The sequence below is a fragment of the Ictidomys tridecemlineatus genome, chromosome 7 (assembly GCF_052094955.1).
Source record: "Ictidomys tridecemlineatus isolate mIctTri1 chromosome 7, mIctTri1.hap1, whole genome shotgun sequence".
In the NCBI taxonomy this organism is placed as follows: Eukaryota; Metazoa; Chordata; class Mammalia; order Rodentia; family Sciuridae; genus Ictidomys; species Ictidomys tridecemlineatus.
Genome location: NC_135483.1, coordinates 387,565 through 412,727, shown reverse-complemented (window position 1 = coordinate 412,727; position 25,163 = coordinate 387,565). Strand labels below are relative to the sequence as shown.

General features: G+C 52.7%; 1 protein-coding gene across 11 annotated transcripts in view; it reads right to left on the bottom strand.

Moving 5' to 3' along the window:
- The window catches only part of Arhgap39 (Rho GTPase activating protein 39), an 82,355-nt gene that overhangs the window by 10,011 nt on the left and 47,181 nt on the right, over positions 1–25,163 (bottom strand). For 8 of the 11 annotated variants that reach the window (XM_078016449.1, XM_078016448.1, XM_078016452.1 and 5 more), the window contains 4 exons: positions 17,642–18,067; positions 14,811–14,894; positions 6,644–8,006; positions 4,786–5,347 (listed from right to left, as the gene is read on the bottom strand). In XM_078016449.1, the coding sequence (XP_077872575.1) occupies positions 4,786–5,347; positions 6,644–8,006; positions 14,811–14,894; positions 17,642–18,067 (2,435 nt within the window). Of the gene's footprint in view, positions 1–4,785; positions 5,348–6,643; positions 8,007–10,115; positions 10,166–14,810; positions 14,895–17,641; positions 18,068–22,167; positions 22,317–25,163 lie in introns of those variants that run through there. The other 3 variants (XM_078016453.1, XM_021723093.3, XM_078016454.1) reach the window with 3 other exon arrangements.

Sequence of the window (25,163 nt, the reverse complement as noted above, 5' to 3'; positions counted from 1 at the left end):
ATATAGAATACTATTCCAGTAGTATTCTGCAGATCATACTGTCTGTGAATAAAAACCACTGCATAAAACCTCCTCTCCAACGTGTGTGACTTTTATCTCTTATCATGATTGAGATCCAGCTTCGACTTCCAGTGTGATGTTGGACACAGCGGGTATAACTGAAGGTCTGAGCCCTGCTCCTCTAGGGGAAAGCATTCAGTCTTTGGCTAGTAAGTATGAGGTGTGTGTGTGTGTGTTTAAACTGTGATAAAATATAAACATAAGTTTGGCCACTGAACCATTTTTTAAGTACCATTCAGTGGCATTAACTACTTTCACAATTCTATGCAACTGTCACCAAATCTCCAAAACCCTTTCATCAACCAAAGCTAAATCTCAATACCTATTAAGCAATCTCTCTCTCCTCTCACTCTGCCTGACCTTGCTTTCTGTATCAGTTTGCCTGTTCTAGTTATAGGTAAGTGGTAGCAGGTCTGGCTCTTATCTTCGGCGTGTTTTAAGTCCACTCATGCTGCAGCACCTATCCAGTGTCATTCTTCTTCGGGTGAATGATGTCCTCTGCATGGCTCTGCCACATGTGCTCACCATTCCTCAGTGGGTGGACCCTGGACAACTTCCACCGACTGGCTGCCTTGAACAGTGCTGCTGTGAACACGTGCAAGTGTGTCTGACACCTTCTTTAAATTCCTTTGGGTACTGTAGTTGTTTTTTGGTTTTGAGTTGCTGAGGATGGAGCCAGGGCCTCTCTCATGCTAGGCAAGAACTCCATCCCTGAGCCACATACCCTGGCCCATGTAGGTTTTTAATAGATGCCTTTAATCAGGGTGAAGAGATTATCTTCTATTCTTAGTTTGTTCAGTTTTTATCAAGAATGGAATGTTGGATTTTAAGAGATGGTATACTCTTTTTTACTTTGTTAAAATGGTTTCCATTTTCCATTGATTGCTCCCCTCCCCCGATACTGGGGCTTGAACCCAGAGGTGCTCTACCACTGATCTCTATATATTCCCAGTCCTTTTTATTTTGAGACAGAGCCTTGCTAAATTGCTGAGACTGACCTTGAATGTGAGATTCTCCTGAGTCATTGAGATGACAGTGTATGCCACTACCCCCCTGGCTAAATCTATCTTTCGTTCCTCGATTCCTAGGATAAACTTCACTTGGTCAAGATATATTATCTCGGGGCTGGGGATGTGGCTCAAGCGGTAGTGCGCTTGCCTGGCATGCGTGCGGCCCGGGTTCGATCCTCAGCACCACATACAAACAAAGATGTTCTCTCCGCCAAGAACTAAAAAATAAATATTAAAAAAAAATTTAAAAAAAAAAGATATATTATCTCCTTTATATACTGTTGTACTCAACCTGCTAAAATATTGCTAAGAATTTTTGTTTCCTTGTTCATGAGGGATTCTTTCTTATAATGTTCCTCTCTAATTTTAGCATGAGTGAATCAGGAAACATTCTCTCTACTTCATTTTTTTAAAAAATATTTATGTTTTAGTTACAGGTGGACACAATATCTTTTTTATGTGGTGCTGAAGATGGAACCCAGTGCCTCACACATGCTAGGTGAGTGCTATACCTCTGAGCCACAACCCCAGCCCTCCACATCATTTTTCTGGGAGACATTCCACAGAATTGCTGCACAAACAATAAAGTGTTTAGTAGAATTCACCAGTGAAGCCATTTAGGCCTGGATTTTTAGGTACAAATGCAATCTCCTTACTGGACATATAACTTTTCTGTTTCTCTTTGAGTGACCTCTGGCAGCCTGGGTCACCTGAGGAGTCTGTCCATTTTGAATTCCTTAGCAAAAGGTTCACTATACCTGATTGCTATCCCTTCAGCACCTGCAGGGCCTGCAGTGGCAGGACCTCTCTCTCTTGGTTTTGGTGATTCATTTCTTCTCTCATTTTGTCCTTGTCGGTTTGGCTGTAGATGTACCCAAGAATCAGTTTTTTGTTTCATCAGCCACTGTTCTGTGTTCCCTTGTGTTGGTTTCTACTACCATCTTCATCATCTCCGCCCTTTTGCTAACTCCCTGTTGTGCTTTGCCAGAAGTCTCACTGAGAGCACAAGCTTCGGCAGCGGTAGAATCCCTCCGGGCTTCAGTCTCCCATGGCATTTGCAGGACTTCTCCCACAATTTCTTTTTCTTATTTTTTTTTTTAATGAGGGGCGGGGTACTGGAAATTGAATCAGGGGTGTTTTACCACTGAGCTACATGCCTAGCCCTTCCTCCTGCCTCAGCTTCCCAGGTTGCTGGGACACAGGTGTGTTCCACACACCTGGCTCCTGCAGCTTCCTGATCCAGGGCCAAGCACCCTCCCCATCTGGGTTAGTCTAACTGAGGGGCTCCTGAGCACAACCAGGAGAACCTCCTAGTGCCTGACACAGGTTAAATGGGGGTTACCTCATAGTACCTTGGTCCTGGGGTGGTGATCACAGAGTGGAGGTCACACAAATGCTGATAAACAAGTTGATCAAGGTTCCTGAGGCCAAGGCAAGTGGTTTGGAGCCAGGGCCAGGACCAGTGCCAGGTCCAGGAGCCAAGCCGAACTCTTCCCTCATCATGGGTCCCCCTGCTGTGGTCTCATTCTTCTAGGTGCTATGTGGTCAACTGGTTGGTCTTCCAGAGCATGGTCTACATCTTTCTGGGCTGATAAGGCAGCCAGGACCCATGTTCTTTCTTTATTTTTATTCTCAGTACTATGATAGAACCCAGGGACACACTACTACACTGAGCTACAATTCCAACCTTTTTTTATTTTATTTTGAGACAGGGTCTCAGTAAGTTATTGAGTCTGGCTTTGAACTTGTGATTCTCCTGCCTCAGCCACTTAAGTAGCTGGAATTATAGGTGTCACCACCACACCCAGCAGTACCACATTTTTGACCAATATTTCTTACACGTGAAAACTGGCATCTCCCAGGGACCGTGAGCTGTCGGGAGTGAACATGAGGCCTATTGAAGAAGGGGTGGCCACCTCGTGTGTACAGGTCTCTTCTCTGGGCTCAGGGTGGAGTACAACCTTGGACAGGCAAATTTAGGTTGGGGTCCCCAGTACTAGAGATGGGGTTTTGGCTGTGAGGGCAGTTTGAATGCTAGCAGAACCACACAGAGCCCATCCCCCTGTAGCCCACATGGTCCTCTGAGACCTTGTGGGCCTTACATAGGAGCCTCAAAGCTGAGCCTGCTTCCCGCTGACGTGCAAGACAGGGCCCCGTGGGTGCGCGACCCTAGGAGAAAAGTATGCATGCCTTTGTATGAGGGAGGTCCTGGGGGCTCCTCTATGGGGCCTAAAGCACAAACTCTTCTGGGAAGCCCTGGATGGCAGGACGGCCCAGCCACATACCTGCTGGTCAGCCAGCCCAGGCAGAGCAAGGAGGCCCAGGCAGAGCAAGGAGGCCCAGGCAGAGCAAGGAAGCCCAGGCCTTTGAATGCTTGCCAACTACTGCCCACTCATATGGTTTTCACTCAGCAGGCTCTCAGATCTGTGGGCCCAGTGCTGTCCTGAGCAGGGCAGACACATTCCTACAGCTCCCATGTCGAGGTGCATGTCAAGGCCCTTTCACAAGAAGGCAAGGTGGTGACCTAGGAAGCCCCAGGACTGTACCAGCGCCTAGAGAGGTCCAAGAAGATCAAGGAATGGGGTCCCTGAGGCACCAGTGCACTCCAGGCCCCAGGTCAGTCTGTATCTGCCGCAATGCGTGTTGCAGGTGCACACATGGGCAGGAGTAGCATGTTTTCCAAAACTGTTTGCAAGTGTCTGAGGAGCTGGTGGTTCCTGTGCCTGACATGTCTTCTCCAGAACCACCCCCCCGCCCAAGTTTGCATGCACACTGAGGGCCCCAATGGAAGCCTGAGAGCTGCCTTTCCCATGCCTGAGCTGGGGGCAAGGCCTAGAAGGGAGCACAGTTTCCACCTAGGCAGAGGCTGGACAACCCAGAAGAGCTAACATGTCCGCCCTGGCAGGGGTGCATGTGCACATGTACGTGTTCCTGAACACAAGTATGCATGTCTGGCCATCAATGCTATGGCTGTGTCCTACAGATGCTCACGAGCATCACGTGGGACACAGCCTGTTACAGCTGGGACTGCCTGTATCCTTGCCCCATGCCCACTCTGTCCATCCCAGGGCTTAGGCCAGCCACTAGTTTATCACATGGGGACTGCTCAGCTGAAAGACCATGGCCTGGGCCTGACAGATCTAATGCATCCCATCTGGGGGCCTTCTGTTTGACACCTGGCAGCCATCAGCAAATGGACACCTGTGCTGGCCTGAACCTCTGGCCCTCAGCGCAGGGCAGCTCAGCTCATAGTGCTCTGGAGACCAGATGATCTCCACAGATTTGTGTGTGGGAAGCCTGTGATTGAGTTGTGGCAGATGCACTGTGGCCACCATGTCCCTCCCTGCCTAGAACACACAGCTTAAGCCTCACGGCGCAGCTGCCCTCGTACTGCAGGGTGACAGAAGCCAAACTGGGCAGGCAACAAAGGGCAGGCCATATGCCCTCATCTGTCAGGGCTGCCTTGGGCTCTTCTCAGAGCCAAGGTAGGGTGCCCTGAGGATGCCCACAAACCACCGAAAGCTGGGTGTGGGGTCTCCTAGGGGACATGTATCTTCTTAGAAGTACCAGTCCTGTGTGGTGCCAGGTATGGTGGGATGTGAGGATAGGGGACTGGGCGGGTGTTGCCCAGAATGGCTGGGAGCCCTCTCCACAGCCCTTACCTCAGTTGCAGCAGACCCTAAGGGTGCCAAGGGTCCTGCACGCTGGGTCTTACCTTTGGTGTCATTGACAGGGTCCATGTGCCGGTAGATGTATCCCTCTAGGTAGGAGTGGAACTTGGGTGTGGGCGGGAAGAAGGCCAGGCAGATGGCCATGAGCTCCCAGCCACGGGCTAGGCTCTCGAGGCGGAAGTTCTCGGTGGTCTGCCTGCACAGCTGGATGTAGAGCTCATCCCGGAGGCCCTGCACGCTCCAGCCTTTGGTGGCAATCTCAAGGGCCACATGCAGTGGGTCTGCCTTGGCCCGCCGGTCACCCATGTACATCTGGATCAGCTTGAAGATCTCACAGGCCTCTTTCTTCACATGCCGGTCGTTGGTCACAATCATGGGCTTCTTGATGGACTCACTGCTCCAGGCCAGCATGTTGGCGATGGACACCTTCCTTCGAAATAGGCCCTGGGTGTGCTTGTTGAAGTGCTTGGAGGCCCAGTTCTCGATGTCCGTCTCTGAGGAAGGCTTGCGCAGCGTGAAGGTGGGGAAGACACAGCTGGAGCTGGGCATGGCGCTACGGTTCTGCCGGCTGCTCTCAAACTGGGCACAGGCTCCTAAGTCCTCAGACTGGGAAGGACAAATGGGCTGGGCCATCGGGGGTAGGGATGGGGTGGGCAGCTGGGCCCACTTGGATCACAGTCCCAAGAGGTGTGAGCCAGCCAGGTGTGGCGTGGCCAGTCTAGCATAGCCAAGAAGCTGAGCTTCAAAACCTCAGGTGGGGTGGCAGCAGGACAGCTGCACTGTCAGGTACCCAGGGAGAGAGGGCAGGGACAGGCGGGGGTGGCTCTCAAGCCCTGCTCCCATCTCTGCAGGACCCCAGTGGGCTTGGCCCCTGCAGGTCTCTCCCTCTGCTCTGCTCTTGACCTGCCCATTCCATTAGAGGTAGCTTTCTGTCTGCTCACTGTTTCCCAAGGTTGCCTCTCCCATCTGTCCTGTCATCCTACCAGTTTATGAGCAGTGGATGGAAAGTCTGGCTGGATGTGGCTCTGAGCTCACTAGCCTGGAGGGCCCGGGTAGCTGGCTACCCACGGGTCACAGAGGCCTTCCCCAGCAGGGCAAAGGTGGGCCTGCCATACATGTCCAGGAGGCCTTAAGATTTTCACTTTAACTTCCTTGGAACCTGGCCCCACTAAGCAAACCAACCAGATGCCAGGTCACCCTCAGGCTTGGCCTGTGACTGTAGTCAACCAGTGTGAAAGGTAGAAGCTAGAAGTGGGAATGAGGACATTAGAGCCATCAAACCTGAATTGCCTGGTGATCTCCAGAAGGGAAGACCTGCAGGTGGACACTCAGGTACCTGCTGCTAAACAGAGGTACTCATGGGCTCTGCGGGGCACTGACTCATGTGTGCTCTGGCACTGTATGGGGAGGACACAGCAGGCTGGGCTTAGGCTTGGGCTCCAGCTCTGGCTGTGATGTCTGGCAACCACCCAGTCACTACCTCACCAGCAGCTCTTCCTGCCTGAGGGAGACGTGCTTGGAGATAGTTCCAGAGCCACCAAAGAACGCTGATGCTCCACCTGCCCAGCTCCCCAGGAGTACAATAGTCCCAGAGCTGGTTGCCAGTTGCCCTCAGCTGTTGTGTCCTATAGGCAAGGCTTGAAACTCCCTGGTGGCAAGGCCCAGGAAGCCCTATGCCTGCTGGTGGGTGGCCTTAGTGGGGTGTTCCGTAAAGGTGCCCTCCCCGCCAGTGGTGTGATGGACGTTCAGAGGCCAGGCTCTGAACATGCTCAGTGCCACACGCGCCTTGTGGATGCCAGGTGCACCCAGCCCCATTCTGCCTGCAGCTGATCCCAGGCTCTAGGCTGGGACTTGGGGTCTTGTGGGCCCAGGGTCCCCATCTGCCCACCAAGTACTCCTCACCTGTGAGGGGTGGAGGTAAGGTTCTGGTGAGGCCAAGTTGGTCTGCACAGAGACACTCTTCTCCAGCAGGATCTGGGGGAAGCCGAGCTTCTCGAAGGTATTCCGCTTCCAATGCTTGCTATCCTGCTGCGCCAGTGCCTCATCCTCACTGAAGGCGCGTACCACAGGTCCGGGCATGGGTAGTGGCACAGCACCATCACTCTCGTAGCCAGAGCCATCCTGCTGGGAGTCCCAGCTGCCCCTCTGCTTCATGTGAAAGTGGGCCTGCTGTGCCTCCCAGGCCAGCCGCGCCTGTGCCAGGAAAGGCTCGGCCATACCCCGGGCTACGTCCACTTCAGCCTCTGCACGCTTCATCTGGGCAAGGCTGGGCCCACATGGAGAGCGCTCCTCAGCCAGAGACTGCTCACCCAGTAGGTCCCCTGGGCCATCCGTGGAGGGGGCACCAGGAGTTTGGCACAGAGAGGGCTTTCTGCTCTTCCTCTTACGTGTGCCTGGGGAGTAGCCTGTGGAAGACATGGTGTCCTGCTGGCTGGACCAAGACATGGTGTCCTCCTGGGCTGGGGGCAGTGGTGTGGGTGGTTGGCTCAGCCGGGGCTCGGGTCCCTCCATGGTGCTGTAGTCTCCAGACCTGATCCCAAGGCGTTGGTCCCTCAGCAGGCAAGGGCTGGGCTGCAATGAGTAGGAGCCACCACCAGGGTTGGGGGCATATTTGTGCCGGGGGCCTGCATGCAGCTTGGGGCTGGAGCCGGCCTGCTCCACGTACACCAGCTGCCTGACATACTCTTTGCCTGCAGGGCTGTACTCCAGGCTCAGGAAGCGCTCAGGGCACTTCTGCTTGGTGCGTACCAGCTGCTGGCAGGGGGAGGTAGGGGCCTGTTTGGCCCCGGGCAAAAAGGGGCGGGGCTTGCGGCTGGGCGACCTCTGTGGGGAGCCAGCCTGGTAGGGGCCACCAGCCTCGAACTGTACGTCCATGGGGGGCTCATCATAGATGGGGGCCTGGTACTCCATAGGGGGCTCCTCATAGAGAGGGGGCTCATAGCCATAGCGTGGGGAGGAGGGCTGTGAGTCACTGGAGGACTTTCGAGGCTGTGTGAGCAGTGGGGAGCAGCTCCCGGAGAGTTCAGCCCTTCTCAGGAAGGGCGAGGGTCGCCTCTCAGGGAAGAAGACAGCGCCTTCCGAGTCCTGGGTGAATGTCTGCAGGTTGGGCGAATGCTGGCTGCCAGAGGGTCTGCGGGGGCGGCTCCCAGGCTGGCCATCTGAAGAGTAGCCATTGCCCTGAGGGGTAAGGAAGCTGGGCTCCCTATCAGCGACCTTGATGAGCATGCGCTCCTTGGTGCCTGAGTTCCACCGAAGTGAGGAGGTCCTGCAGGGGAGCAGACCCGCAGTCAGTGGAGAAGGCTAGCCCCATCTCACTACTTGGCACGGTGGTCTCACAGCATCCTCCCTGCTCAAGGGGGTGCTCCCTATGAACCACCTGGCACTCTGCCCCAGGAGCTCTCCTGCCCATATTGCTCTACACCCGCCCAACACCAGGCAGATTTGCAGCTATCATTGAGAATGAAAGGGGCCTTCCCAGGGAACACTCAACTGAGCACACAGTTGGTGTGTGGGGGGTATAGGGGTGTTCACCAGTGTCCCAGATGAGACCAGCACACTATGCCAGCAACTCAAGACCCCATTTCTCAACCAGAGGCTCCTGTGAATCCTCCCTTTACCCCACCCACCCACCAATGCCTGCATTAGGCCAAGGGTACCCACAGCCTCCTGGGAGTTATACTGTTTAAATACTGGCCCCTCCCCCAGCGGGTTCATGTTGGACATTTGGTCTCTTAGCTTCATTTGCTCTCTGCTCCAGTGCTATACTGCTGGTGGACCTGATGTCTTTGCATGCTCTGCCTGCTGTGAGCCCAAGGCTGGCACAGGTCCTGAATCCACGGTGGTACCTGCTATAGCTAGGGGTCAGACCCAGGACACTGTCTGGGGAGAGATGATCGGGGGCAGAACTTGTCCCTCCTTCACACTCTCTGCCCCAGGATACTTAGGGGAGCACTTCTTAAATCTGTGGCTCAACATCTTCTATGAGTTTTGGTAAAATCCTGACCATTATCTTTTCAAATATTATGTTTATTATATTTCTTCTAGTTTGGGAATTCAATTACAATCCTTTTCACCATGCATCCTATGGTTTTCATGCTGTGTTCTGTATTTCCCATCCCCGGCTTCTCCATACTTCAGAATTGATATATTCTTCTGATCTGTCTTCCAATTTACTAATTCTCCTCTCAGCTATGTTTAATCTAATTTAAAATCCATTGTTTTGATCCATTCATACTGCTATAACAAAATTCCATGGACTGAGTGGTTTAAAAACAAGATATTTACTTAGTTCTGGAGCTGGAAGTACCCAGTCATGGCACCGACAGATCCAGTATCTGATAAGGACTCCTTCCCGTTTCACAGGTGATGCCTGGCTGTGTGTTCTCACCCAGAGGAGGTTTGAGCTCTCTTTGACCTTTTACTTTTTGTTGTGGTGGTGGTGGTATTAGGGATTAAATCCAGGGGTACGCTACCACTGAGGTACAGTCCTTTTTGCAGGAAGCCATCCGTGAAATGTGCGTGGACTACATCAGCACTGAAGCTACTGAGTGGGAAGGTCTGGTGTCTGGGAACTTGCACTGGCGCTCCTGCTGGTGAGATGGCCTGATACATGTGAACTCCCACCCAGCTCTGCCAAAAGGTTGCACACAACCCAGGAGACAGTCATGACTGTGGTTAAGAGCCACAGCCTGCCTACCCGCACCACGTCTTGTTTTTCGTGAAGAAGCAAGCACCAGACAAGACTCTTCCCACACTGAACCCTTGTACCTCCCAATCCCCTTTGATCTGTACTGCTATAAATAAAGCAAACGCAGGCTCCATCTTTGCTAGAAGCCGTAACCCTCTGTTCAGCTTGGCCTGTTGCTGCCCCCGCTCTGAACTGTGTCCTGTGTTTATTTCATAGTACTGCTTTCTTAGCTTTTATTTCTCAGCCAGCCCATCCCTCTGGAGGGGAACCCTTTCCCTCACTCATGCGGGATGTGTGCGAGACCTTTTTCATTTTTTATTTTGGGATAGTCTCAATAAATTGCCTAGGCGGGCCTTGGACTTTTGATCCTCCTGCCTCAGCCTCCTGAGTACTGGGATAATAGGCAGGTGCCACAGTGACCCACTGGGGCCTCCTAAGGACAGTGGCCTCCTCTGTTACAAGTATGAATTCCTTCATTTACCCCCATAGGCCCCATCTCCTCATGCTATTCAACAAAGGAATTTGGGTGAGGGGGCGGTGGTATAAGGGTGGCCTTAGCCTAACTGTAAGTATGGCCTTAGCCTAAGCAACTCCATTTTAAAATAAACCTGCAATCCCACCAGGCACAGCCTACAGAGCCCTCCAATATGTCAATTAGGCATAGCCTGATAAAGACAAGTCACTTACCACAACCCTGATAAGAGTCAGGGTGAAGTCACATGTCATTTGCCTTCGCCCTGATAAGAGTCAGAGGTATAAGATCAGGGAGGAAAATCTCCAAACCATACGTCCTGACTCTAAAATGTAAGATGTCACTAAGAAACTTGGTAACAGCTGACAGGTTCCGAAAGGAGCCCCAAAATTTAGTATAAATGATGGAGCAAATGAACATTCAGCCAGTTGACACTGATGCCCACATGCTGGAAAGCCTCATGAGGACCTGGGCTAACATCCCCACTCTTCTGCTTCAGAAGGAGCAGTCTCCAGACCTCACCGATCAGTACATCTCTGAGGGCTTCAGAGTGGTTCTGTGTATTTTGTTAGCTTCTCCAGCTGTCAGTGGGCGAACGTGGGTCTGAGGTCTGCAAAGAAAAGCCCAGAGCATCTCTGTGACCCAGCTGTGAGTCTGATCTCTAGGTTCCGTCCCTCTGATATGAGGCAAATCTGGACAAGGCCTTGATGCGTGGTGATGTGGGGCTGGGACTACCAGAGTGACAGGTGTGAGACCACTCAGAATAGCCATGCTGCAGGCCATGCTCCTTATGGCCTGGGTGAGGAGGCTCCCATTCCTGGAGTTTCTGCTCCTGGTTGCTGAGGCAGAAGCAAGTGTTAGGAGAGGCAGAAAAGCCTGCTGGTCAGGAATGCCCTCTATTTCAGCCACTGCAGTTGGTTCTGTCCAGGCAGGGCAGAGGTGGGAGAGAACTAGGCAGGTGGCCGCAGGTGGTCCCCCAAGGCTGTGTGTGTCCTGGGCACCTGCACAAAGTCTCGTTTGGTTCTCAGAGGAGGCCAAAACCTGTGGGGGAGCGTGGTCACAGGTACCATGGCTCAGAGGGTGAAGCCTTTCTTGGAAGTGCACCTAAGATGAAGCAGCAGCCAAGTGAAGGCCACCCCATGGGTGTCCAGCATACCTTCTGATCTGAGGGCTCTCTCACCCTGCCCACTTCCTGGTTCCCCATCTGCTGTACAGGCAGCTCCAAGCTCAGCACAAGGGCTGGGCCCCTCTGCAGCCCCATATCCTGCACCCTACTCCACCACTTTGCTCTCCACAGTCCTAGCCTCACTGGTAGTTTGCAGGCCCTGTGATTCTGCCTCTGTCCCAGGAGCCACTGGCTCTGATGGCTCTGTTGCCTGCAGTCCTGTCAGGCTTCCTCTTGGGTGTGTCTGCCTTCCCCCACATTCCCTCCTCCTAAACCCAGACTGTCCCCATCTCTGGCACATCCTTCTCCTCAGCTCCCTGGTTCCAATGACAGCTCTGACAGGTGAAGGCACCAGAGAGCAGACAGGGGCAGAAAGACCCCTATCTCTGCCTCACATGAGTTGGTTTCGACAGTGAGGGAGCAGGAAACCCTGGCAGAGCCACTGCCTCTGGAAATGCCAAAAGGGAGGCTAGCCAGGGTCAAAGGACTCATTCTTTTCAGGGCCCTGCAGGGTCTTTTCCCCAAGGGCTATTTCAAAGGAAGAATTGAGAGTGCTGCACAAAACCAAACCCCAGAACTAGAACCAAAGATGGAATGTTTCTCTCTACCATGCTGAGGCAAGAGGCCTGGAAGGACAAGGGCGAGGCCAGCAACTGCAGCCCTGAGTCCCCAGACTGACGGCACATCTCACAGACAGAGCCCCTTGCCAAACAGAGTTGTGCTTGTATAAGAAGAAACAACCCCTGAAAGTGACCATTTGGCCATCCATTCCGCAGCTCCCACCACTTCTGGCTCCTCTTGCCTGGGCTGGTGGCCAGGGGTTTCACTCACAACCTGGGGGCTGCCCGGCCCTTGACCTGCTGAGGGCCCTGCTTTCTGAACAACCTCTGAGGGGACACAGCCTGCTCCTGAACAGTTCCCTTCCTGCCTCCCCGCTGCACAGAGTCGCAAGTGCTTCAGGGGTGCCTCCTCCTCAGTCCTGCCAGCTGACCCTGTCCCCCCACCCCTGTACTAGGGACTGAACCCAGGGCCCTCCACATGCAAGGCAAGGGCATACCACTGAGCCACATCCCAGCCCTTTTTTTTTTTTTTTTTTTTTTTGAGACAGGGTCTTGCTAAATTTCTGAGACTGGCCTTGAACTTGGGATCCTCCTGCCTCAGCCTCCTCAGTTGCTGGTGCTATTTCTGATCTTCCTACTCTCTCTGGTAAGTGCATCACTTCAAAGGCAACTGCAGGCTGCTCTAAGGTCTCTCTGGAGGCTGAGCTCCAAGTATGCCCACCCCCACATCCCACCTGGGGGCTCTCATGGGACACATCTTCATTCCCGCACATGATCCCCACATTCCTTTACCTTCCTTAGATCTACTATTCCTTTTTCCCCAAACTGTCCCCACCCCAGGCATGAGTTGGCTCTGATAGGGCTCTGTCTCTGGAACTTTCGTTCTCCCCAAGAAACCCACAGCTGGCCCCAGCACGAGGATCCCAAAGACTAACACCTGGCCCCACAGAGACTCAGGCAGCCAGGATGTGGCTCTCCTTGAGCCTCAGTGCTGGGGTCAGGCCTGCTGTCCGAGGCAGTCCTAGGCAGCAGGAATATCAGAATGCTCCCGCCAGGCTCAGCAGCAGCATAGCTTCACCTCTCTCAGCTTGGATCACCCTGGCTTCCTCTCAATAATGTGTTCCATATGACTGATTCCTTCCATCCCACTTTCCATCACACCATCTGCACCACCGAGGACAGCTTGGGAGAGAAGTGCCAGCTCTGGGGTGGGTGGTGCCAGCACCAAGCTGTGGCCACAGGACTGACTGCATAGCCAGGCAGCTCACCCGGCCTCCAGTGTGTCTGCATTGAGGCCTCCTCCTGGGGGTGCTGGGCAGGTGGGTGAGTGGGTGGGTCTCCTCATGGCACACTCCACCTGGGAGATGCTGTCACCTCCAAGGAGCCTTGCTCTGCCCATGCTATGTGGCACAAGTGAACTGGGGGGTCAGCATGGGCATGTGTATCTCCCTTTTGAGCAGGCTGTGATCTGTGAGTGCCAGTCCAGGTCTGCTCAGGTGATGCTCAGGTGATACACAGAATACAGATTCTCAGCAGAAAGGATCCTGGACATCTCAGCAGGGGGTCTGACCTCCTCCCTCCACCTCCCTGATAGAATACAACATCTGCTTGCACACACGTTGGCAGCCCTCCTGTGGACCTGCTTCTTCTTCCAGATATCACCAGGTCTCTGTCCCAAGGTCTCAGTAGTGGTAGAAGGGGCAGGAGGAGATGGCTCAGCTGCCTGGCATTGAACTGCCCCCAGCAGGTCACAGATGACACCAGACTGCAGCACCACACTGGCCGAGGGCCAGAGCACTCTCAGGGTTTCAGGAGCAGGCCCCACCTATGCAGACATGCTGGGTTGCCTCTGTGCAGCTAAGCCCAGTGGGTCTCAGATGTACCTCACCCAGAGGTCAACACTGGGGATGGTCTACTTCTCCAATGTCCTGTGCTGGATGGTCCAGCCAGCAGGTGGACCACGCCAGGGGTCTGAGTGGGGTCTCTGATAGGCAACATCATTAGCAGGGTGAGAGGCTGGGGGCTGCCAAAACGAGCAACAGGCACAGGGAACAGTGGCTACCAGAGGGCTGAGGGGCTAGGGGCAAGGGGCCCCAGAGATTTCAAGCCTCTGCAAAGACCAGACTCATCAGCTCATGTGGCTAGAGAAGGTCCCATAGGGCCGAGGGCGGCTAAGCTGCCAGAGAGGCTTGGCAAGTGGGAGAACATTGGAACAGCTACCCATCTCTGTGATACCTGAAAGGCCCAGAGGATCTTCTTTGTCCTATTTGGGACCCACCTCACTGAAGGCTCTGCAGGTACCTACTATGACAATGGGGATGCTGCCACTGAGCCAGGCTCTTTTAAGGGACAATGGCTCCCCAAGGATCAAAGGCCAGGTGGGCACATGGCCATAGAGAGCATGCATACAGTCCAGGAAAGTGTGCAGGGGTCGTGGGAAAGCCTAGGCTTGTGCCAGAGCCAAAATCAATCTCACCACAGTGAGGACGAGCAGGCACCAGGAATGTGCTGGGTCACAGTGACCAGGAGGCCAGTGCTAGACTCATCTTATGACAGGGAATGAAGCCTGAGGAGTCACGGGTCACAGGGTGGGCAGGGCAGCTCGAGGCCCTTTTTGATGTTCCACAAATACGAATCTGAGAGAGACCACTGTGTGGGGAGGAGCCTAGGCTCTCAGGCCTTCAGTCCTCTGCAGCACCACTGCCAGGTCACTCCAGGGACAGCATTGACCCTGGCCCTGAGACCCTACAACCAACCAGTCACGAGGCAATGGAAGACCACTGGGCTGAGGGCTGGCCCTCAGGGTCCTCCAGCCCCGCGGAGTGAGCCGAGGCCCACTCCCTTGCCAGGACTAACAGGATCTTCTGGACTAGGGTTGGAAAGCACTCCGACACGAGTAGCCAGTGTTGCCCAGGCGTCAACCACATGCCAGGGACCTTCATACTTTACTTTTCCAATGGGGGACAAAGGCTGCACCCAGGACCCACAGGTATCTGTTCTAGGCAGCAACAAGATTCTTCCCAGACAGGGCTACCAAGCCATTTTGGCAGCCTCCCAAGCCACCACAGGGCGGGCACTGCCCCTGCTTTCTGCTGAGTCAGACTCTGTTCCAGGTGCCCCATGCCAGCCCACCCAAGAGTCCATCTCGGAATAGTGGATGGACATGGGGAGGTAGAAGGGTCTACCTGTAGTGAAGCAGCTGGCCATCCGTGCTATAATCCCGGTAAACCTCATAGTCCTTCTCGAGGATTACGCCTGGTGGTGACGAACTGAAACACAGGAGAATGGAAAAGATGTGAACCTAAGTGCAGCGATGCAGGTAAGAACGTGGGGGTTGCCCTTCCGCTGACCAGGGAGGACATGGCCTGGCTTCTGCTCATAATGCTGTTGGGTATTTCTTCTGCCCTGCACCCGCCTCCTCCCACAGAGTCAGCCCATGGTGACCTATCCAAAGGCCATATGCCAGGACAGGAAACCAGCCTTGTCCAGTGTTTCAGGAACCTGAACCACTGGGATGGGAGCTGCTGCTCTCAGGATCCAGAGATGGGCCAGTGAGAGTCACAGCTTCAACCAGCACTGACAGGATGGCCTGAGGAAGAAGTGTAGCTAGAAAGATCCTCATGGGGCTGTGTGTGCCTGAGTGCCAGGCTTGGCACGCTGGGAATAGAGATCTAAGAAGCAGGTGACATAGTGAGCATTTATCTTGACAGATATTCATAAGGCATGTGTTCAAAGCCAGCCTGGGCAAGTTAGCAAAACACTGTCTCAATAAAAAATAAAAAGGGCCAGGTGTGGTGGCGTCTGCCAGCAGCTTGGGAGGCTGAGGCAGGAGGATCACAAATTCAAAGCCAGGCTCAGCAAAAGTGAGGCACTAAGCAACTCAGTGAGACCCTGTCTCTAAATAAAATATAAAATAAGGCTGGGGATGTGGCTCAGTGGTCAAATGCCCTAGAGTTCGATCCCTGGCACCAAAATAAATAAATAAATACAAAAAGATAAAAAGGGCTGGGGATGTCAGGTGTGGTGGTGTCCCAGTGACAATGGGAGGTTGAGGCAGGAGGATTGATCACAAGTTTGAGGCCAGCCTGGGCAACTTCAGGAGGTCCTGTCTTAAAATCACCTGAGAAAACATTAATTTGGCACAAGTGGAGACTAAGTGGAGTCTGCTAAGTGGAGTCACAAATTATTGTGCTGGGAGTATATGTGGCCCAGGCAAAGGCTTGGCTGGCCATTTACAAAGCTTGTGATAACATAAGCCTAGGGTTACTTGCTCTTCATTCGTAGGTACTTTGCAGAAAACACTTGATCCATCATAAGCCACTCCCCTGGACTTGGCCATCATAAGTACCATGGATATTTTGGTCAAAGACAGCAGCTGAACATCCTGTCACACAGCAACTCGGCAGCCAGGGAGCCATATATTTTATTATGATTAAAAAAAAAAAAAAACTCAGGGTTGAGTCAAATTTTCTGAATGTGAAAAACTTCTTTTGATCACTTTTAAACACTGTGAGTGGCTTTGGAGATTAGTTTTTGTTGCAGACTTGGTAACGTTTCTTAATGAATTCAACCTAAAATCACAAGGCAAATGGTGACAGCCTGTGAAATACACTACAGCAGTCACTACAAAGACAACTAATATCTCAGTCAAGCAACGCTGAGCTGCTTTATCCACATACCACCCTGTGAACATTACCAGAGGCATGATCCCATTCCCACACATATTTGTAGCAGGTGTTTTCCAAGCTGAAGCTATAGTTCTAGCAGAATCTTTCAGACTCTGATGCATGTGCAAGCATAAAGGAAACTTCTGTTTCAAGACCTACTTAACTGCAGTTGAGGAGCTTCTGCCTAACCTTCAGTCAGGTGTGACCAACCTGCAAGGTATTGCCTGATAAAAGACACACACCAGGAGAACAACCTAACAGGATTTGATAAATGCCAAGTGACAAATATGCTCAATTAAAATCATGTATGTGCAGTCCAGGTCCAAATCTGGCAGCACCTCTGTCTATGAAGAACAGCAGTCTCATCACCCTGCTGTTCCCTTAGGATGCCATATGCCCTGCTGGAGCTGCTCACCCTCTCATCTGCTGTGTTTACCCTCAGCACCCTGTTCCTGCTCACAACAACCAAGCAGGGATAAGCTGAGCCAGAAATGACAAGGACAGTGGAGTCAGCAGTGAAGGGTAGCAAGAGCTGTTTCCATGTGCTCCCTATGTTCAGAGTGAGAAGCAGACCCAGCACATCGTGCAGAGGCATGGAACATGCAAAACCAAATCCAAACTCTATATATGAACATCACACCTGAAAGGGATTGACGGAGGGTCAGCCCTGAAGAAGAAAAGGCCAGTGGCTGGATGCACAACAGAAGAAACTGCTCACGATGAGGCATAAAACAAAAATGTCTGTGACCAAGCAGACACACACCTGGTGGCACCTGTAGCTGGGGAACCCTGACCACAGGCTCCCACTGCAGATCAATCTGCCTGACAATGCAAGTAAGGTCCCGCAACAGAGCTACCTGTTTCTTCACTTGTACAATGAGAATAAGAGCAGCAGCCCCCTCCTGGGGGATTCAGGAGAATCAGTCCCTAGGCTATGCCAAGGAAGGGCAACCCTTCAACAAACAGAAGTCAACTAGCAAAGACATGACTCTATTAGCCAAGAAATTACCCACTGGAGGGCCCTCCTGACAGCTCACTGAGAAACTGCCCAGGTTTTCTGGGCCTAGAAGGTTCTGTTTCTCTAAAGAGCTCCTGGATCTAGGAATCCAGGTGATTAAGGGCAGTGTCAACAAAGAGCAGGTCCTGAGCAAAATGGGGAGGAAGGAGCCAGAATGTGCATCAGCTGGGTCACAGCCATCCCCTCACCCGCCAGAAACCCCAAGCCCTCATTACTGTTCACAAGTGGAGAGCCAGGAGGCAGGAGCTGCGGCCAGGCAGCCACATTCAGGCCCCACGCCACCCGCTCCCAGGGGGACCACCCAGCACCAGCCAGCCCTGCCCCTCCTTACCTGCCACTCTCCTCCTTTGGGGTCCCCAGTGCTGCGGGCCTCCCTGCCCTTGAGGGCAGTTCCTGTGCCCTCTCCGTGGCTTCAAGCTCGGGCTCCAATGAGGAGCCAGTGCTGCCATCTCGGCTGCCACGGCCGGGACTGCTATCAGCTGAGGCACGAGGGGACTCTGTGTTCTGCTTCAGCGTCTGCAGCTTGGCCAGCGGGATGATGTCGCAGTTCTGCGGGCGGTGCCACACAGTGCGCTGCGAGGCGGCACTGTAGTAGTAGAAGCGTGATGTGTTGGGGTCAAAGAGCTCCCACCACTGGTCCTCGCTGGTGCGTTTGATGCGTACTCCGGCTGGAGGGTCCCACACGCACTCCCCGGTAACCAGGTTGGCATACATGCGCTCCCGGGTACGTGGCTCGATGATCTCCACCCACTCCAGCCTGTGGGGGCACAGGTGAGAGTGAGGACCCCACTCTCACTACCATCCCAAGCCCACCAGGCCCAGGTGACCTTTCGCTGAGCAGGAATACCACCACTTCTGCACAGTGGGGTGGCGGGGGTGGGGGCTTTCTACTGGGGAGCTCAGCCTCCAGCCTTATGTTTTTTTCTAATTAAAAAGATAACCTGTGAATAATGGAAATTAAAGCATCAGACAAGACCATTTGAAAACAGGTATGTTTGAAGTCAGGGTGTGCTTGGGTGACATCTGGCATTTTTAAGCTGCTTCCAAGTTTCTACATGGAAAGAATAACCCTCTACAGCCTTGGAATGCCTCTGCCTGGCTGGTTCCTCCATCATCGCTCACTCACTGACCCTATGGTGGCCCAGAGTAAGGGGACCTTCATCACATCCATGGTCTTTCTCCAATGACTGTGGAACCAGTCCAGGGACAGGGCTGCTCAGAAAACAGACAAATGTCTGCATCTGCATCTGCCTTCCTGGCGAGTACTGCTGCTGCAGGTGGATTCTGCACCTATAAGCCCTGATGCCACATGGGAAGAAGCAAAGTCAAGAACCTAACTGGGGGGGCAGAAAGGTGCACAGCTGTCACTGCTGCCTGTCCAAGCCTCAGGCAGCAGCCCTGAATCTCTTTTGTTTTGATACTAAGGAAGGCACCCAGGGGTGCTTTATTGCTGAGCTACTACCCCAAGCCTTTTATTTTATATTGAGACAGGGTCTCACTAAATTGTTGAGCCTGGCCTCAACTTGTGATCTTCTTACCTCCACCTCCCAAGTAAGGGATTACAGGCATGAGCCACTGTACCTGGCAGACCCCTGCTTCTTGCTGATATTGATGTCAAGTGCCTCAGCCCTTCCTTAATTACAGGACCCTGTTGCTGTGAGTGGGTATCACAGGCAGAGGGGCTTGTGGCTGGGGACTGTTCTGGGCATGGGCTCACCCTTCTGGGTGTCAGGAGGCTCTGAGGAAGACCTCACACAGCCAGAAAGGGAAGCAACCAGCTCTGAGCCCGAGTGGGTTGAATACAGGTATGTTTGAAGTCAGAAAGCAGATGGGAGGGGGAAGAGGGCACAGAATGATTAGTCTCTGTGATTACAGAAACAGTGGGGTCCACTCAGGAAGCTGGGCATTGCCACCCTGCAGAAGCATCTCAGAGCCCTTCATCCCTGACTCCTGGATGGTCTGAAGGGGCATCTGTTTCATTATTGGCATCTGAGTGCCTCTGCCAATATGTATGGATGCCTCGGTTTGGGTCACTCCCCTCCCTCTGAGTGGGCCCTGGTAGCCTGGCAGCCGCAGTATGTCAGGGCAAGTGGATGCTCTTGGGGATAGTCAGTTGGGCCACCTGATCAAGGGGGCACCCAGACCTCTCTCTAAGGTTGATAAGCTTCTCACAGGGAGACATGTCCTGCCTGTTTCAGGCAGGAGTCACCACGGAAGCTCAAAGTCAGGGGTTGAGTCTGATGCAAAGTGGCGTCTGAGCAGTCCCCCAGTGCTGCCCAGGGCTGTTCCCTTTGCCCTCTGCAGCTTCTGGTGGGTCCTGCTTTGAGTGCTGATCAAGAGGGACTTTGTTGTGTCAGCAGGGGTGGGGATGGGGGTGGGGTGATCTTGTCTTTTTTTCTGTGTTTTCCAAGTTTTCCACAATGTTCACAAGATACTTTTGTTATTGAGAAAACACACACACACACACACACACAAACACACACACATTATCTTGTATAAAAGAGTGCATATTTCAACTATGGTATGCAATAAAACTTTCACAGTATCAAAATTTTGAAGTTTTACAGATGCAGTAGGCATACTTCCACAAAGCACCTGCACCTGCTGAGCCTGAGCAGCACACTCCTGCATGGAGGTACCATCATGGTGTCCCTGAAGGGGTGTTTTAAGACGAATGCAAAATTGATTGCCAGGGAAGGACTGTCATAATCCATAATTAAATGAAGCTATACAGCCTTATTTTCAAAAGCCATGAGTCTCCTTCTATACATACATTTGTATAGAAATCATTGGAAAATAAAGCCAAAGATTAAAAGGGGTCATCCAGTGTGGTGAGCCGTTCCTGCGGACTGTGGTCGCCATTACATGATGGCGCTGGCTCCGCTGTGGTCTGTGAAGGACAACTCCGTATCAGAGAGAGTTGGCGTATTGTCAACTCCTTATCAGAGAAAGTTGGGGTGTCGTTTTCTAGCACCCTGTGAGAAGGGTCCACGTGGCAGCTTCGCATTGGGGTTCGAGGTGCTTTATTAAGGCTGGGAGGGGCATCTGAGGAGGATTAGAAGAATTATTAGAAAAATATCAAGGGCCTGAATAAACTGCTGAAAGAAGATTCCTGAGTCGCGTCTTCCTTGCGGGCAAGGGGGTCGCGACAATCCAGGGGGCTGGGGCTGTGGCTCAGCAGTAGAACACTCACCTAGCACGTGTGAGGCTCTGGGTTTGATCCTCAACACCACATACAAATAAATAAAATAAAGGTATTGTGTCCAACTACAATTTAAAAAAATCTATTTAAGGGGCTGGGGATGTGGCTCAAGCGGTAGCTCGCTTGCCTGGCATACATGCGGCCCAGGTTCGATCCTCAGCACCACATACAAACAAAGATGTTGTGTCTGCCGAAAACTATAAAAAATAAATATTAAAATTCTTTCTCTCTCTTATATATCTTTAAAAAAAAACCCAAAATATATTTTTAAAAAGTGGGGGTCATCTAGGAGCAGTAGAATCTGATGTAATTTTCCCCTTTTTACTCATCTAATTTTTTTCCCAAACTTTGTAACAGAAAATTTCAAACATACAGAGACTGGTACAATGCATTGCCACATATAGTTGTCACTTGCTCCTGATTACTGATGCAGTGAGACATTCCTCTCACATTCGCCAGCTGCTTACATTCCTCATTTGCTAGACATAGAAGACTTGCTGTTAAACTTTTCCTTCTTACTGACTGGCAGGAGTTGTATTTTTAAACACACCTGCCCTCAGTTATATGTTAAAATAATCTACTATATGTCTTGTCTTTTTACTCTCTTTATGACATCTTTGGTCTTTTGGTGAAAACATTTTATTTTTATACTTTTTAAAATTATGTTTGTGGTGGGGCTGGGCTTGTGGCTCAGCAGTATAGTGCTCACCTAGCACGTGCAAGACGCTGGGTTCGATCCTCATAACCACACAGAAATAAACAAATAAATAAAGGTATTGTATTCAACTACAGTTTAAAAAAAAAAAAACATTTTTAAAAAAACTTATGTCTGTGGTACTGCTTGAACCCCAGGGTGCTTGATCACTGAGCTACATCCCCCAGCCCTTTTCATTTTGAGAAAGGATCTCATTAAATTGCCCACAATGGCCTTGAATTTGTATCCTCCTGCCCCGTCCTCCCAAGTCTCTGGGATCACAGGGGTCACCATCACACCTAGCCCTTGACTATTCATAACCCTTCTCTCTTTATGAATCTTAGAATTGGTCCTTGAATTCCATTCACAACCTTGGGTACCTGTGTGGGATCTTCCCTCAGTCCACTGACTGGTGCAGGGAGCACAGACCTCTCTGTAATTCACGGTCATCCCCAGGTCCCTCTCGTTTGTGGGCTAGGTCTAGGGCACGAGCACTGACAGCCATCAGCACACTCCATTGGCACTGCCCACCTGCTGGTGCTTGTTCCAGCCGCAGGTGCTCTGTGTCGGGGTTCTGTCTCTGGGCCTTGCCTGGTTCTGTGGTTTAGTCCCTCAATCTGCACCTCTCTGTACACCTCCACCCCCCCTCACAGCACAGCAGAGACTCTCACCACTTCTGCCCAGCACCACAGCTCCCTGGCTCCCTTCCTTCTCTGCATCCACAGCCAGTGAACAACTCCATGGAGCATTCAGCATGCCATGGCACCCAGGGTGAGGTTGGGTATCCCAGCACCTGGCTCCACACAACCAGTCTGAATGATCCTACTCCCTCTAAAGTCACACTGCAACTGTGCTATCTGTGTGGTCCTGTGCCCACCTGTTCCAGTGACCCTTCCTGGAAACCTTCCCCTCATCTTGCAACACAAATGTGAGACCTCCCATTGCTGGAAAAGGGACCCACCTTCTCTTCTTCCATCTGCAGCTTAGCACTGTGTGGAGGGAAGGCTGGAGCTTCAAGTGGCATCAGTCCAAGGACGTTGCTGGCTGTGCCTCTCCCAGGACACACCTCAAGTCTTAAATCTGCATTCTCTTGGGCCCCTACGCAGCCCACTTTACTCAGGAAAAAAGATCCAAGTATCACACAAATAAAGAAAAATGGCCACAGTCAGTGTGTTCGGAAGAAGGGTGGGTGGGTGCCCCTCTTCCTGAAGCCTGCACCGTACAGCACAGCCATGCCCTTGAGGTTGTAACCTTGACCCCAGATCAAACTTGGCACCCAAATGTGACCACAACGGGTCTTCCTTCCTCCCACCCCTCCAGCCTGCATAATGGCTCACACATTGCTGAAAACTCACACTGGCCCTGCCCACAGCTCGAATCACCCCTGCCTCCCCAAGGTCTTGGCTGACTGCACCGCCTGTTCCCCCTGCAGGGCACCATGCATGTCTTTCAGCCACAACTTGGGAGATGGAGCTCTCCCTAGAAACTCAGAGCGCACGCTGTGGGCCCAGCCCCACCTCAATAACCAAGCTCAGGGTCATCTCAGAGCTTTCCTTACAGACTTGTGGCTATGGGGACCCTCACCCTAGGGCACAGGGGCAGGGGTTTTCTAGGCCACAAGCATTGCTCCATCAACAGAGAGTAGTGGCCAGAAAACTCTCATGACATGGATGCCATGGATGCCCCAGTGACACAAACTCCCTCACAGTGAGCTCACTCCAGAAGCCCAGCACAGCACTGACCTGCAGGCTGGAGGAAGACTCGGAGCCTGCCACAGGAAGGGGCCCAGATAAAACCCAGGGAAAGAGTCTACCCCGAGGATGGCACACATCATTCCTGACAGGGTCCCCTAGAAAGACCACAGTGGCTGACACCTCTGCTCACCTTTATAAGGACTGAAATCCAATAAACATCATAGCCAAGCATGCAGAAGGTGGAGATGACCAAAGCCAGGCGGACTGGAGCAATGGCACATGCATTTAATCCCAGTGACTCAGGAGGCTGGGTCAGGATTGCAAGCTTAAGGCCAGCCTGGGTAATTTAACAAACAAAACCCCAGCAACTTAGCAACTTCCCAAAACAGCAATGTAGCACCAAATACCGCATGCACATTATGGCCCCCTGAGGTAGAAGGCACTCATCACCATCAGGGAATGAGAGAACTCAGGAAAATGCAGAATCATACAGAAGGGCACTGTAAACACAAGGACGGCCCCACCAAAGAGGCCCAAATGCCCACAGCACAGACCTGGGGCTCTGTGCTCCAGGTGAAGGTGAACAGGCACAGCTGGCCCTGCTCCTTAAGCTGAAGCCCTGGCAGAAACCCCCAGACATGGCACTCATGCTCACAGCAGCAGAACACCTGGGACAAGCAGGGGCCATCCAGGCGCCCATACCCAGCACATCAGCCCACAATGCACGATCTGAGGAACTGGGCACAGCATGAGGTGGGGCTCCCTGTGAGGTTCATGAGCAAACAAAGCTGACAATGATGGTGGCAGGTCCCTGCTGGTGGGACCAGTCCACAAAGTTGACCATAGGACAGAAGAAGAAACCTCACCTTCCCACTTCGGCAGCCCTGACCCTCCCCCAGCAGAGGAGGGCCTGCGTGGACAGGGGTGGAGGAGCCACAGGAGGCCTGCGTGGCTGCAAGGCCAGGTGAGGCAGAGCACAAGTGCCTGGAAGCCCACTGGTGAACCCCATCCAGGGTGAATGCACCAGCCAGCAAGGATGGCACCCAGGTTGGTGGCGACACCCAAGCCTAGCTATATCCCCCGAGGAGAATCCACTGCCCCTCTCAGCAAAGAGCAGGTTAGCCCCTAGGAATGCTCACACCTCACTGAGACGAAAACCAGGCTGCTCTGCCAGGCGCTTTTGGACGCACACTCAACTCTGCAAGCCTCTGAGGGACACAGTCAAGGGAACAGAAGGTTCCAGGCAGCAGAGGCTTGAGCAAGGAGACTGGACCACAGCCCAGAGTCCAGGTTTCTCCCACCCAGGGCAGGGCTCCTCAGAGAAGAGGCAAATTCCAGGCCTGGGGCAGGGAATACAAAGGGGCCCTGACCCCAAAGAAGGGGTATGTCCCAGGTCACGGGAGCCCCAGTGATCAGAGCCAGGACACAGGACCATTCACGGGATGGAAGAGTTGGATCAGTGTCAGTGGCCAGATGGAGGCAGGCAACTCCCCACAGAAAAGTCCCAGTAACTTGCATACAGAGGCCCAACCTCCCCTCAGGGAGCCCACACACAGTCCCCACCCGAGTTGTGGGCTCCCTCTGAGGAGCATGATAGAGAGGGGAAGGAGCCTCTCAGAGGACCTCGGACAGCACAACCTCACCAGCGCATCAGCACTGGTGTCAACGGTGACAAGCCTGTTGACAACTGAGCTCTTGACACAGTGAGGCCATCCTCCCAAAGAAAAACATCAGAGAAATTCAAACGGAGGGACAGTCTGCAAAATACCTGGCTAGTCCTCCTCAAAACTGTCAAAGTCATAAAAAACTGGGAAAGTCTAACCGGGCACAGTGGCCCACCCCTGTAATCCCAGCGACTTGGGAAGCTGAGGCAAGAGGATCTCAAGTTGGAGGCTAGCCTCAGCAACTTAGTGGGACTCTGTGTCAAAAGAAAAAAAGTAAAAAGGGCTGGGGGTGTAGCTCAGTGGTAGAGAGCTCCTGGGTTCAATCCCTAGTATCAAAACAAAAACAAAACCCAGGAAGGCCTAATGAACCATCACAGTCCAGCGGAGATCAAGGAGACACGGTGAACACATGCCAGATGGGATCTGAAGACAGGAGGGACTTTAGGTGAGAACTAGGAAGGAATACTGAACAGAGGTGCAGATTTCAGCTGAGGACGACAGACCAGTGTGAGCTAGGAGTCTGCCACACACCCATAAAGTCAGAGCCATCAGAGCTGGTGCAGGGGGCCAAAAGGCCCCTGGCGGGACTGGGGTTATGG